The sequence below is a fragment of the Odocoileus virginianus genome, chromosome 10 (genome assembly GCF_023699985.2).
Source record: "Odocoileus virginianus isolate 20LAN1187 ecotype Illinois chromosome 10, Ovbor_1.2, whole genome shotgun sequence".
Classification (NCBI taxonomy): domain Eukaryota; kingdom Metazoa; phylum Chordata; class Mammalia; order Artiodactyla; family Cervidae; genus Odocoileus; species Odocoileus virginianus.
The window spans coordinates 37,927,944-37,943,156 of NC_069683.1; the positions used below are offsets into that span (position 1 = coordinate 37,927,944).

The following is a 15,213-nucleotide window of genomic DNA, read 5'->3' on the forward strand; positions in this document are numbered from 1 at the left end:
CTCTGAATTCAGGCCAGCCTGGTTCAGCTATATCCTAGCTGGAAATGGCTCTCTGAAAGTTGGCATCTTCATCTGGGATTAATCCTACTGTGTACACAGGAGAATTTGAAAGTATAGATCTACAAATGTCCATGCATAACACATGGCATGAACCAAATTCTATAAATAACAGTTGTACTTGTTAAGTTCCTATCAAGGTTTTTGTTCTGATCATATATCAAATTGTTAATTTCCCACTCTGTGTATTTTTTCCATTGCAGTCTCCCAACAAGCCCACAATTCCCCAGGAGAAAATCCGACCCCTGACCAGTCTTGACCATCCTCAGAGTCCTTTTTACGATCCAGAGGGTGGATCCATCACTCAAGTAGCCAGAGTGGTCATCGAGAGAATCGCCCGGAAGGTACTGGGTTAGAGTTCACCCTGGCATAGACCCCTCCCATCAGGAGACTAGACCCCTTTCTGCTCTAGAATCATGGGGTCCCTGGGATATTTAGGACGTGGAATTCCTGGGCCTCTCAGAGTTTCTAGATGCAAATTATTCCTATGATATAAATAAGCAAAATGAACATGGAGGAATGATGTGACGCTCAACCAAATGATTTACTCCAGGTAACTAGGCTTCATGGTAAGTGCCATAATCAATGACTAATGTCTGCCACGGGCTTCTCTGGTGGCTCAGTCGGTGAAGAATCCGCCTGCAACGCAGGAGGCGTGGGTTTGATCCTTGGGTTGAGAAGATTCCCCTGGAGGAGGGCATGGCAACCTATTCCAGTGGTTTTTGCCTGGAGAATCCCTGTGAACAGAGGAGCCTGGCGGGCTATAGTCCAAAGGGTGCAGAGGCAGACTAAGCACAGCACACAGCCATGGGTCAGGAAGTGGGAAGTTGTGGCTTTACTGCCATTTCTTTTTTCAGTCAGATTGTAAAAGTTGGCCCACAACTCTGCCATGGCCTAGGATTTGGATACAGAGTGGGCATTCAATTTTATATCCTCCCTCATCTTTCTCCCATACAGTCCACTCTTAAATGAGAGCCCTCCAATTAAAATTCCTTTTGCAGGGGGAACAGTGCAATATTGTACCCGACAATGTCGACGATATTGTAGCAGACCTGGCTCCAGAAGAGAAAGATGAAGGTAAGCTGCCTTCCTTTATTGCAGGTGGCAACATAAATTGGAAATAAAATGTAAACTATCTTTGGGGAAAGCAATTTGCTAACATATTTTTAAAGCCACAGGAAAACCTTCGACTTGGTGATCCCTTTTTTAAGAAAGATTTTTGCTTGGGAGATAATCAAAGTAAGGCCAAGGCTAGGCAGAAAGTATCAGGGAAATGGCAAAGGCTTGACCCTGGAATATGAATTCAACAGTATAACGCCTTTAAAGTGTCATGTAAATGGCATCCGCTTCGGCTTCATGGGACTCAGATGACTCTCTGCTATGATTCTCACACTAGCCTGTGAGGCACGAGTGGGTCCAATCACTTCTGCAGCAAGGAAAGTCAGCCCAGACTAGAGTCAGGAGGCAGTGGCCGAGCCCTGGCTTCAGCTCAGGGTATCTCACAGCATCTGGAGCTGAACGAGCTGGGCACTCCTTCCTGGGTGAGAAGCCCACCTCTCCACGTTTCCTCAACTGTAAGACGGGGATGATAACAGAGCCTGCCTCCTAGGGCGCTGTGGTAAGGAACTGATGGGATGAATGAAGTTGTTAGAATGATGCTGGCACACAGTAAGTGCTCAGCGAACACTGGCCATCCTTATTCTCATCATGACACTGTGTGTGGGATCCTGGGAAGGTGAGCAACAACACGGAAAAAGCCTATGCGTCCCCAAATTACCCATGACATGCCTGCACCTGTGTGGAAACGCTGTCTGCCAAAGTGAGGGCTGGTGTTCGGGTGTTGAGGAGAAGGGACAGTAGGAGAATCTTTTCTGACTATGAGGTTACTTCGATTTGTATTAGTGGGATGCCATAGTATCATTTTTGAAAGGAAGTGAACGGCTGCTTGCATCCCAGGAGTACCCCACCTCCCCAAGGCTGGTCGGCCAGCAGGGATCTTCTTGTCCCCACGTGAACCTGTCCAGGGGGAGGGCCAGTCACAGCTCCCACAGGCTCCCAGGGAAAATATCTCACATATTTTTCCCAGATGACACCCCCGAAACCTGCATCTACTCCAACTGGTCCCCGTGGTCCGCCTGCAGCTCCTCCACCTGCGACAAAGGCAAGAGGATGCGGCAGCGCATGCTGAAGGCGCAGCTGGACCTCAGCGTCCCCTGCCCTGACACCCAGGACTTCCAGCCCTGCATGGGCCCGGGCTGCAGTGACGAAGGTGAGGAGGCGCCGCCACCAGCGCGGCTGACAGCAGTTCAGGAGGGAGGGGCCCACCTGGCCATGCTGGCGTCTCCTACCTGATCAGGCGGTGCCCCCGGTGAACACCAGGGCCCCGATTAGATTGTCAGTGGGGACTGACTGCCTAGGGCCACCCTCGTCTCCAACAGTGTCTTGAGGGCCGTGAACACAGATGTCTTAGGACATCAAAAGAATTCTTGACGGACCACCCCCAGCCATGCAAGAAAACAGACACAAGACAGATTACAGAGAGTAAGCTCCTTGTTTCTGGGCCTTACCTCCAATTTTTTTTTAAGAAGCAGGTGAACATGTTGGCCAAGACTGAACCTAGATCCTTGCCCTAATTCTGCGTTATCCATGCACAGCCTGCCTCAGCCCAGGTCAGAGCCCTCACTTCCTTGCGTCAGGGCCTTTGGACTGATCGCAGCAGTTCTTCCCTTGTAACTGGACAAAGGTCAGGCTTTAAAAAGTCAGGCTTGAACTACACAACCTGTACAACCATGCCATGCTGATTGCTGTGCAAAGGCCAGCTGCCCACTTTCCAAGGTACAATCCTCTCTCTGCCTGAACAGATCTGGACTCTGCTCTGATCTTAACTGTCTCGGAGGCACAATGAGGCAGTAAGAAGGGATGGGTAGGCTGGGCTGGTTTATAGAAGGAAGAAAACCACTTCCAAGCTGAGGATAACTGAAGAGACCTTACTGCCCCCTGGCAGGTCATTCACTTTCTGGCTCTTCCTGGGGCTTGGTCTTAAACAACCTCTCCTGGATACACTGCACAGTGGCTTATGGCTGTCTGTGCCCAGGACGAGGCATTTCAGAGGGGAGTGAACCCTGCATGCACAGGCAGGGTGCAAGTCGTGACAGCCCTAGCAATGCTGGAGGCACTTTCTCGTTCTTGGGGTTGAGGATGGCGGGGATGGGCAGATGGTCTGAGGCTTACAGGGGGAGCTGAGGTCTTAAAACCATCACCTCCAGAGGGGAGGAATCCTGGTGGCTCTGAGGTGGTAATGATAGTTCTGAAAATGGTTGGGCTATGCCTGTAGTTGTTTGGTGGTATACAGCAGCAAATTTACCAACTATTTTTAATTGTACCATTGGGTGGTGTTACATATACACATACACAATTATTAAACACCAACTCTGCAGCCCCCTGGCAACCATCATTCTGCTTTTAAAGAACTGAATATTCTAGGTATGTCATATAAGTGGAATCATACAGTATTTGTCTTTGACTGGTTTATTTCACTCAGCATAGGTTCATCCTTGTTGACGTGTCAGAGCTCCCCTGGGTCTAAGGTGGATTCCAGCTGTCTCCCACTGGCACTGCCTGGCACCACTGTCCATAGGTTCAGTAACAACATGCAGCCTTCACTCCTGTGTACATGTGACTATGGATGTGTGCGAGCTGGCCTCACGCTGAGATCTCCATCCTTCTTTCTAGCTTCATCTCTCAGTGCCACACACAACACACTCTGGACAGGTTGTTGAAAGAGCTAGTCCCTTCACCTTAAATACCGATATTCTCCACCCAACCAAAGGGCCCTCAGAGGTGCCCTCCTGTGTGAAATCTACTCCAAGGAGCTTCTCCCCTTCCAATTCCCTGGGCTTACATCTGCTGTCATATTTTCAATACCTAGAATTATTGCCAGTTTATGTGCCCATCTCTTTCTGGAGAAGATGAAAATCCATACTATACACATCTTTTTAACCTCAGTCACCACATACCACTAAGCAGTCAGTAAATTTCAATTGACACGAGTAAATGGATGGATGGATGACTTCATATCCCTCATCCTTTTTTAGAACAAGCATATATCACCCTCTTATCCATCCAAATATCTTTCAAATGTATTGTCAACTAAAGGAGTAATCCCCAGTGCTTCATGCACCTGGAGAAAGTCATTTCCCTTAAAGAACAATTCCTGGTTTTAAAATGTGCGCCCTTTACGTTGGCTTCCATCCTCAGTTGCCCAAATCCCCCTGAATGCCGGCTGACCACGTAGATTTCTGCCCTTGGGGGAGCTTGCTGGGTCGGTCGCGCGAGGCCCAGCAGCGTGCCGCCGGGGCTGCAGCGTCCACTCCGTGTTGCAGACGGCTCCACGTGCACCATGTCCGAGTGGATCACCTGGTCGCCCTGCAGCATCTCCTGTGGCACCGGCATGCGGTCCCGGGAGAGGTACGTGAAGCAGTTTCCGGAGGACGGCTCCGTGTGCACGCTGCCCACCGAGGAGACGGAGAAATGCACGGTCAACGAAGAGTGCTGTGAGTGGGGCGCCGGGCGGGGCGGGGCGGGGCGGGGTCTCAGGGGCTGAGGCTGCTGACACCACCCCGCCGGGCTCCCAGCTCCCAGCAGCTGCCTGACGACCGAGTGGGGCGAGTGGGACGAGTGCAGCGCCACCTGCGGGATGGGCATGAAGAAGCGGCATCGCATGGTCAAGATGAGCCCCGCGGACGGCTCCATGTGCAAGGCTGAGACATCTCAGGCAGAGAAGTGCATGATGCCTGAGTGCCGTGAGTGGGCGTGGGGGCGGTGGCGCTGGGGGAGAGGATGGAGGCCCTCAGCACTGTGTACCGCTGTCAAGGCTGCGCAGGTGCAGGGGGAAATACAGGCCCCCATCCTGGCAAGGCACTCCCCTGTAAGATGAAAGCTATAGGTGTGTGGACATCATCCAGACCCCCAGAGAGTGACCTCCTTTGAAGAAGCAATGCTGAGGAGGCACGCTGGTGGCCTCTAGATAGCATTCACCTGTAACTGTGTTTTTATAGGACCCCAGAGTATCTTTTCCAGGGGTTATACATGTAGACAGATTGTACATTCCTCAGGTCATCAGAGACCCCCTCATTCTTGTTCTGTTAGACTTGCCTGTGGCCCCATAAAGCAATACATCTGCTCTACACACAAATGCCATAGGCCTACACATCACTACAGAGATGTACACACGCACTCAAGTACATTCTAGGATTTCAGCACCCAAGTGTCCAAAAACCTCATTGAGCCTATATTTTACCACATGGTTCTTGGGGCATGTGGGATGTTTGTCTCTAGTAGGACCCTATTCAGACCCTCAGGGCGTTTCAAGTGGGGAAGTGTGTATTTGTATAACCGAGCCACATTATGAGCACCAGCTGGGCCAGGGGAGCTGCAGGAGAATGACAAGAATTAGTGGTTTGCTGAGCCACTCCTGGCTCCATAAACGTCACTTGGGTTATCTAAACCCACTGGTCAATTTCACTTTACTCAAGGGGCCCGAGTTGGGGACAAAGGGTAGAGGGGCACCAGATCAAAGAAAGCAAACGGAGCCTGTTCTCAGTGGCAAACCCGGCTCTTGGTCTAGACACCATCCCATGCTTGCTGTCCCTGTGGTCCGAGTGGAGCGACTGCAGCGTGACCTGTGGGAAGGGCATGCGGACCCGCCAGCGGATGCTCAAGTCTCTGGCCGAACTCGGGGACTGTAATGAGGAGCTGGAGCAGGTGGAGAAGTGCATGCTGCCTGAATGCCGTAAGTCCTGGCGCTCCTGGGAGCCCCCTCTCCTCCTCCTAGACAGCCTAGGTCCTGCAGTATGACTGCTGGCTGGAGAGTCCCACTACTGTCTACGAGACACCCAAACTGCTGTTACGCCTAAACAGGAGACTTAGATGGAAAATGGCACAGGTTCAATAAAGCTTAATTTTGTAGTTCCCCACTCACCCCCCTCCCCCAATTTAGAGGCCAGTCTGACCCATGGGTTTTTCAAGTTTTTAAATTCTATTCCTCCCCACCCGTGACCGTTTTATTGATCCATGACCAGAAGGTGGACATTAAACCAGTGGTTCCCTGATATGAAAACAGGCCAGCAAGTAGAGCCCTCAAAAGTCCCATACCCACCCTCATCTATTCTCAAATCTCTATGACCAGCTGAATTTATTATCTAAGGAGACAGACCATTTTTCTGGTTAGTCTTCCCAGAGAACTTCTCTTCAAGTGGTGGAAAGTCAGACTCATTTGCTGGATGTGTTTTTCTGGCTTCCTTTGAAATGCACTTGCAGCCTCTGTGCTTCCTCTCCCTGCAATTACTCAGGCTGCTTGTCCCTTACTGGCTATATAAATCTCAGCAGATTATTTAGCAACCCTCTCCCTCATCTGCTCTGAGACTTAAACCATATAACTAGTACAAAGTGCTGAGCCCACCAAGGAAGTGTGAGCCTCCACTGCTACTGCTGCTGCTAAGTCGCTTCAGTCGTGTCCAACTCTGTGCGACCCCATAGACGGCAGCTCACCAGGCTCTGCCATCCCTGGGATTCTCCAGGCAAGAACACTGAAGTGGGCTGTCATTTCCTTCTCCAATGCATGAAAGTGAAAAGTGAAGGTGAAGTTGCTCAGTCGTGTCCGACTCTTCGTGACCCATGGACTGCAGCCTACCAGGCTCCTCCATCCATGGGATTTTCCAGGCAAGAGTACTGGAGTGGGGTGCCATTGCCTTCTCCGATGAGCCTCCACTAATGTTACATATTACACTTTCTGAGCTATTTTAACCAAAGTCATGTGTGGAGATGACCTAACCATCCAATTAAAGCCTCAGGCTTTTACTAAGATCGACCCCAAGTTCTACACAGTTCATTGGAGCTGGGGTTCTGGAATCTTCTGAGATGCTGTTACCAACTTAAACAAAACTCTATATCCACAGGGCCCAGTGAATGGAGAGAGAAGAAAAAGAACATTTATGGAATACTCACTGTGGGCCAGGAACTGGGCTGAGAGTATTACTTCACTCAATCCTCACAACCCAACAAGAAAAATATCGTTATCCCCATGTTGTAGATGGGAAAGCTGCCGGAGCTCCCACAGGGAGAAGGGCAGACCATGAACAAAATGAGTTCTTCCTAGATCCAGCCAGCCTGGTCCCCACTTTGCAGAGGCAGTGCAGTTTGGGATCATCTGCCTCCCTAGAAGACATCCTGAGAATCACTCAAGAGGTGTTAGCTTTCCTCCACATGTGTGAGATGCTGGCTTAATGAAAACTGGCTGGATCTTTTATCATGATAATCCATGACACCACTTGCTCCTTCCTTCTTCCCTACTGAATTTCCTGTTTCTGACTCCTGTGTGTTTTGACGATCACCATATATAAGACCCAGGATGATGTGAGAACAAGAGATTCTGCCTGGCTCTTACTGCAAAAGTCACAGTGTCCTTAGTATCATTAGTCCACGGGGGTAAATGGCACCAGTGAGCTGTGCCTTCCCTCAGGGAATCAGGATCCTTGGTTGTGGAAAGCTGGTCTGGGCCACCTGAGGCTAATTTGACAACACTCCAGAAGCTTAGAGCAAAAGGCTCCGAACTAATCTTCAAAGTCCCCCCAAAAGCCTTTTCAAATCATAAAGAGGGCACAGTGTGTGGGTTTCAATTGGGGCACCAATTCTGCATCCACTGCTTACCAACCATGTGGGCTGGATAGTCAGTCTGTCTCCTAGAGCCTCAGTTTCTTCCTCCGTAAAAATGGGGTAACAGTACCTGCTTTGCATTTCCCAGAGGCTTGTGTCAAGATGTTCAAAGAAAAGTAAGTATCCAAATCTTATTTCAGAGTGAGATACACTCATGCCCATCTGTGTCTTGCCAGCCATTGACTGTGAGCTCACGGAGTGGTCCCAGTGGTCGGAATGTAACAAGTCATGTGGGAAAGGACACATGATTCGAACCCGCATGATCCAAATGGAGCCCCAGTTTGGAGGCGCACCCTGCCCAGAGACTGTACAGCGGAAAAAGTGCCGCATCCGGAAATGCCTCCGAAATCCATCCATCCAGAACCTGCGCTGGAGGGAGGCCCGAGAGAGTCGGAGGAGTGAACAGCTGAGGGAGGAGTCGGACGGGGACCAGTTTCCAGGTACTGCCAAGTGTGGGCTGGCGTTCAGGGAGATGTAAAAGAAGGGTGTTTCAAGGGATCAGGCGTTGTTATTGCAAAGGAACTGAGGTACCCAAGAACAAGTGGTAAGTGGGCTCTAGAAGAACACACAGTATAGGGGAGGCAGGAAACCAGGCCGCAGACAGAGGACAGGGACCAGACCAGGAAAGGTCTACTGGCTGCTGAGGACTTGATCCTGCAGGCCAAGGTTTTAAGTAACAGACTGACTTTTAACAGGCCTGTGTTGAGTGGTCTTGAGGTGGCAAAAACGGAAGCACAAAGACTGATTTAAATTTTCTCTGTAAATGAGGAGAGAGCTTATGTGTGCCCCTCCTTCAGTATAACCTAAGGAGTTCCAAAACTGGAAAAAAAAAAAAAAATCCTCCTTAGGGCTTCACTGTGAATAAGCTGGTCCCAGCCAAGAGCGCAGTATCAGCAAAACAATGAAACAATAGCTGGGGACAGCTTTTTGTCTAATATCATTTCCATAGTCTAATATAAATATAAAATCAACAGCAAGTAATGTCACTAGCAAAACAAAAAAGCTGAGAAATGTGCATTAAAATGACATATGACATAACCACATCTATTTAGAATGCATTCCAGTATCAATGACAAACTTCAACAATGCAAAATCCGCAATCATTTTCACACCAACCTAATATAGACAGTGCTATGGAAGTTGTTTTTTTTTTTAACTACGATCTAACCTAATCCTGGGTCAGGGATGTTTTCTCTGAGAAAGGAAAGTCTATTTACATGAGAAAAATAATCAATTATACCTGAGTTTACTTGATACTGGGGAAGCTAAGCAATTGGGAGAGCAAAGCATTAGAGGAAGTGGTTACTTGCTCCTTGGCTGGTTGCTGCATTAATGAGCCACTCCAAAACAAATGAAATTTACAGGATTCTGTAGGGCAGTTACTTGGATTGACTTAGCTGGATGATTCCTGCGGGGTTTAGCTTAGGCTTATTTGAGTGGCTGCCGTCCAGCTGGTGGCTCATGCGGGGCTAGAAGGTCTAGAGTGGCCTCACCTGTGTTTCTGGGGCATCTGTCCACGTCGTCTCCCCAGCATAACCACGCTTGCTTACACTGTGGTGGAAAAGGTTCCCAAGGGCTTTTTTTTCAAGCCATGCTTGCTCGTGTTCCACTGGCCAAAAGCAAGTCATATAGACAAAACCAGATTCTAAGGGTGGAGGAGGAGACTCTGCTCCTTGATGGGGAAGAGCTGCAAAGTACTAATGGACCATTTTAACAGTCAATCACCTATAAGCTAACATATGTTATAAGAACTCAACAAATTATTACATATAAGATCAGAGAAGTCCAGACAACTACCTAGGTTTGACAGTTGTTTACTAGAGTTCAGTCTCCTTGTTCTTCCCGCCGTGTCTGCTGGCCTAACCAGGCCTTCTCATGCTTTCAGGCTGCAGGATGCGTCCTTGGACAGCCTGGTCAGAATGCACCAAACTGTGCGGAGGAGGGATCCAGGAACGCTACATGACTGTGAAGAAGAGGTTCAAAAGCTCCCAGTTTACCAGCTGCAAAGACAAGAAGGAGATCAGGGCATGCAATGTCCATCCGTGTTAACCAGGGTACACATGTCCCAGGGCTGCACTCTAGACCCCCAGAGGCACCAACGGCTGGATCGTTTGTTTGCTTGTTTGTTTAAGGCAGTTTAAATCGTGTACACTAGTTTTCATTTCTGCAAGGTGATCCACCCAGTAGTCCTGTGGATGCCTGGGCCACCCTTCTGTACACTTCTTGGTGGGCACAGACGGGGATGGGGGGGGCCTCCCTCGTCCTTAGCCGGCCCTCCTCCAGCACAAGTGAGTAGTGTCAGTCACCTGTGCAGAACAGAACGTGTCCCTCTCGAGCATCCACCTGGGCAGCAGGACAGAGACCCCGGCCTCCCCACATGGAGAGGCAGCTGTGCCCGCAGCTGACCCTGTGCATCGGTGCCAGGGCGCAGCAGTGGGGAGACTTTCCTGATTGGGTGGGAATGAGAGCAGATTCCCCTCACTCTTGCCTGTAGCCTGCTTGCTCTTGCAGCAAACTACTGTTTGCTTCTCTCTTCTCATTTAGTGGAACTTTAGGGTCCCTTGTGGAGTCTCCTCAGTCATCACAGTTCTTGGGGAAAACAGCTGGCAAACACGAAGAGAACTGATGTTGAGTGGCTTTCTTCTTTCACTGAGAAACTCTGAATCCAGTATCTCAACCCCTAATACTGGTTCCTGATACTCCAAAGGAAAGAAATGATGGCTGCTTTTTAAAAAAATATAACCAGTTCTTAGGGGTAAAACATACCGAGTCTAGAAATTATTATTCCCTTCTTTTGGGTTATTTTGGATATAATTCTCTTAGGAAGCCAGCCTTAGGAACCTTGTGATCCTAGATCCTTACTAGAACCACAGCAGCAAAACTGGCCTCTAGAGCAGTCCCAGGCTTGAGTTTTTTAAACCTTCCAACACAGACTTTTAAATTAGCAAACCAGTTTCTAACAAGAAAACCTTTTTTTCAGTTATGCAAACATTCTGCCGAGTTTGTCTGCAGCCCACCAAGCCATTCCTTCAACAAAAATACTATCTCAGAACTTGAAAGGGTTTTTTATAGTCATAAAATTTTGTATGTAGAGAGAGAGTTTCAGAGACCAAGACAAATCCAGGGAGAAAGGAATGTCACAGAATCAAGTTAGCAGAAAAATCTGGTGGGAAGTCAAACTTACATACATCAGCCCTCTACACCAAGGGTCTGGTCCTCTGACACAACCATAGGGAGGGTCATGGTTTTCCATCCCCTTCCAAACACAAGCACACCAAATTCAGGGAGACTGACTACCAAGGATTAGTGTAAAAGGACATTTTACCAACTTGAGTCCATCAGCAGTTTCTACTCACTCATTTACTGTTAAAATTACTGTTCTGCTCCTGTTGCAGGCCTTCTTTATCGTGCTTAATCCAAATATGTACCATGGATGAGATGCATACAATGCTTTGAATACACTACTTTAAGAATCTGCATTAAATACATCAGGATATTCCAAACACAACACTATATATATATATGCTACAGCCTTGAATCTGTACTGTTTTAACTACAAGAGAGACTATTCAATAAAAAACTCATTGGGTCTGTCTTTTGTGTTTTAAACTAATTCAGTGTTCAGAAGGTTGGGTCTTTTTTTACAATTGTAATTCATTTCAGTCATATTCAGTAAGAGATATGCCTTTTGCACCCTCATTCTGGAGGGACCACTATTCCCATTCCTGAGCTTTCTGGGGGTCTGAATTGTTCCCAACATTTTTTTTTTCAATCGTTCAAGTGAATTGCTTCCTCCTCCCTTGTACAAAGCAGTACAAAACATAAAGAAATAAAGAGGTTTAATTTCTATTTGCACAAAAGAAAAAAGCCCTGATATAGAATCTGCTTGCTTTTCCAACATTACTCTTAGCTATCTAAAAGTATCCCTCCTCCCAATCCATGAAAATCGAAGTTCCATATAGTGGCGATTCCTAAGTAAGCTGAGGACAAGCCGCCCTAGTATCTCATGTTCTGTCCGGTCCCTATTTGGGTAAATTTTAATCCAAATTTTGGAGACTTAAAACCAGGCAACTGGTTAATGAATAAGAATGGGTAACATGTTTCTTGTTACATCAGTGTTAATTCTTTTTTGTTTGCAAGGGGGAATTTATATGAAACGTCAAATCTCTTTCTTACCAAAATCTTGTGTTAGGTGGTTTATAGTTTTTCTGGTTAACCAATCTTTTGGAAATAAAGACTTTTTACTACAAAATAAAATTTGTTTGGACTTCCACTTGAGATAGTAAACATAAGACACCCAGTAAAAACTGCCATACAAAGAACAGCTATAATTGTGTGTATTTTTATCAAGGCCAAACCACTCAGACTTCAATTTACATCCACATTTTAAAATGAAAATAAGATCAGAGATATATTCCCCAAACAGACATGGGGTCACTCACCTGTCACCTTGACGATGCATTATTTGAAGATACTCTGTTGTAACAAATAAAAATAAAGCCTGGGCTTCTTCAGACCCAGAACTGAAAAAATTTAAATGATGATGTGCTATTTTTAATTTGGACTTTGTATATTAAGCATGTTTTAGACACAGTCAAGGTCTGTGTACTTCTTCCAGGAAGTAAGGACACACTATACGTTCTCACATGACCACAATTCTCCAGAAACTTAATCCAGGTCAAGTCCACAGCTAAAACATCACGACACAAAAATCTGCAATGTCAAATTACTTCTGTGGCCTAACCAACAGCCCACATGTTTCAGTTTAAAGGAGTTAAATATTAAACTGTACTAGGACTGTACAGCTGGCCCCTTTCCCCTCAGAGTTAAATATTTATGTCAAGAAATGGACAGTATAGTCCAAATAAGATTATAAACATAAATGTTCAATCTCCAATTACAACACAGCATCAAGACAGACAGACATTCTACTCTTTGGTGCTATTAATTTTCATAACTAAATGATTTCATTTTTCATCTTACTCAAAATAGGGAGAATGAATGAAAATAGTCCTTTCTGAAAAAGAGATGCTGTAACAAACTATAAATAGCAGCTGAATGCTAACAAGGATGAAGATAATTTTTCAATTTAAATCCTTTGAAATCCGTAAGCAAAAGATCTACACTAAAATGTCGAATTTAAATAATGGCATCCTTAGACACTTAGACACTGCTCTAGACACTGTCAAGTGTGCTCTGTCGGGCAAAGGAAGAAGCCTGGGTTCAAACCACTGTTATTTTTACCTTTTCTGGCCTCAGGCTTGGTAACAAACTTTCTTACACTAAAGGATTTCTCTGCCCACCTCCACAATTTGCCAGTTTCCATCTTGAGAGCAAGTACTGATGGTATCCTGGCAGGGGGGTCACTGAACGCCATTATGTTGAGTGAAAAGTCTGGAACTGCATTTATCTCTGATGATAGCTGGGTGACAGTTTTGCATCTGTATTTTTTTTTCCAGGACATTTTCAGTCCTAAGTGATAGAAATACAACTCAAGCCAGCTTCAACACAAAGCAGGCATTTCTTGGTGTACAAGGGAGCGAGGGACTGGTGGGGTAAAACTGGCATTCATTATCACTTTCTCATATTGCTCTAAATTCTTCATAAATCTCAGAATATGTCCTTACTTTCTTCCTGGTTTTACAACTTACTGGTAACAGTTCTCATATTTTAATGGTACTCCTATTTAAGGTAATAATTTTCAAAGTTTAAGTGTTCTGTGTTTAGACAACTTACTTCAAATATTAAGAATTTTAAGTATTAGAAGGGAAAGGGAACAACATCTTATTCAACACTACTGATTACAGCACTGAGAGTTTAAGAGTCCCTTTTGGCTAGTGTAAGCATGTAACTCCTCCTGGGTGATCTTAACCTGGAAATTACCAAGCCATCTAAGAACTCAGATGAGCCACTCATGAAAAATCCCTGGGTCTCCTGCTCCCTCACACACTGCGTTAGTGCCACTCCGAGAGAGACTGCAGCCTGAAAACATCCACAAACTGACCATTACCATCCTACAACGAAAAACAAAAGCATTCAGAAACTTTTAATTTGACATTGCCACAATAGCCCAGAGTATGATTATGTTTCTAACAGTTCATATTTTGTATTTAGTGAACTGTATCGTTTCAGGACAGTGGAGATTTAAAAAAAAAAAATTTTTTTTAACCAGTCCTTCACCTCAGTCTGAGAAGCACTGCACTACGCCATTCCCACTCATCAGTCAGAAAGGAATGTCGCCTGCAAACCAGAAGCTTCTCAATCTCTCAAGGCTCACATATGCAAATGGGAATAGCTACTTCCAAGATGCACACACTTACATGTCTATGACTGAGTGCCCTGCACTGGCTCATTTTCTTATTCCTCCAACATCCTACCCTATCAAGCAAGACAGCTGCCCTATCACCCACTGATTATGCCACAAAATTTGTCAGAATGGTAACCCTAGCTTCCTTCCTTCACTTCCTTTTCCTCCAATCACACTACAACCAGATGGCCAAAATGAATCTCTCGAACTCACCAGCAATCTCTAAACACGCACTGCTGCTCCTCATTCCCCAATCCTTGAGCAGCACCCAAAGCTCATATAACTACCCTAAACTTCCTTGACAACAGTCTCCTGAGTCTTTCCAATTATGGGCTGCTTCTCCTGGCTTTCTTCTGCCTTTTAATTTCCTAAATGTTCGTTTCCCCAAAAAATTTTACCCTGGATGTTCTCTCAAATACACTTTCTGCCTCAATTCACTCCTACCTCTCCAATCATTAGCTCACAATAGATCAATTCCAAATCTGCAGCTTTTAGTTCCAGCCTCTTCTTTCACAAATCAATCCCTATTTCTCAATGCCTCCTGGACTAACTATGTATGTACCTGCCACAGTCGTCATATATTTTGTCTTCTAACTAGAAGGCTATCTGTGCCCCTTGTTCATTCATCAAATGGTTTTCAGCATATGCCAGGCAACATGGGTAAAGCAGTAAACCCAATAGGTACAGTTCTGCCTCATAGGGCTAATGATATTCAGTTATACATGGTGGGTAAGAATCATGAAATAAATACAGGGCAGTGTGATACTAGAATGAGGTGGTCCAAGAGGGCTCTCTGAGGTGGCATCTAAGCCAAGAGCAAAAGAGGGAAACGGCTAATTCCAACAGTCAAGTGAAGCAAGTGATTTGGAAAACACTGCATGTTCTAGGGTGTGAGAAAGCAAGTCAGCTTGAATGTAAGGGAGAAGCAGGAAGATGACAGATCCTGCAAAAGATTTCCTTGTACACTATGGGAAGGTATTCAAATGCTACTTCAAGTACATTGAGAGGATGACAGATTTTAAGCAGCAGTGTAACATTCAATTTATGGTCTAAAAAAGATCCCTTTGGCTGCACTGACAGAAAGGCTTTGTTGGGGCAAGATGGAAATAAAGACTACTTCACAGGCCATTGCAATA

The 15,213-nt window shown here is 46.2% G+C and overlaps 1 protein-coding gene across 1 annotated transcript in view; it reads left to right on the top strand.

Moving 5' to 3' along the window:
• Window positions 1-11,365, top strand: part of SPON1 (spondin 1) — a 302,143-nt gene extending 290,778 nt beyond the window's left edge. Inside the window, exons 9-16 of the mRNA XM_020873051.2 lie at window positions 261-401; window positions 1,059-1,134; window positions 2,144-2,326; window positions 4,440-4,610; window positions 4,692-4,859; window positions 5,684-5,848; window positions 7,947-8,210; window positions 9,656-11,365. Coding sequence (XP_020728710.2) covers window positions 261-401; window positions 1,059-1,134; window positions 2,144-2,326; window positions 4,440-4,610; window positions 4,692-4,859; window positions 5,684-5,848; window positions 7,947-8,210; window positions 9,656-9,819 — 1,332 coding nt within the window. The 3' untranslated portion in view covers window positions 9,820-11,365. The remainder of the gene's footprint in view (window positions 1-260; window positions 402-1,058; window positions 1,135-2,143; window positions 2,327-4,439; window positions 4,611-4,691; window positions 4,860-5,683; window positions 5,849-7,946; window positions 8,211-9,655) is intronic.
• Window positions 11,366-15,213: the final 3,848 nt, after the last annotated feature.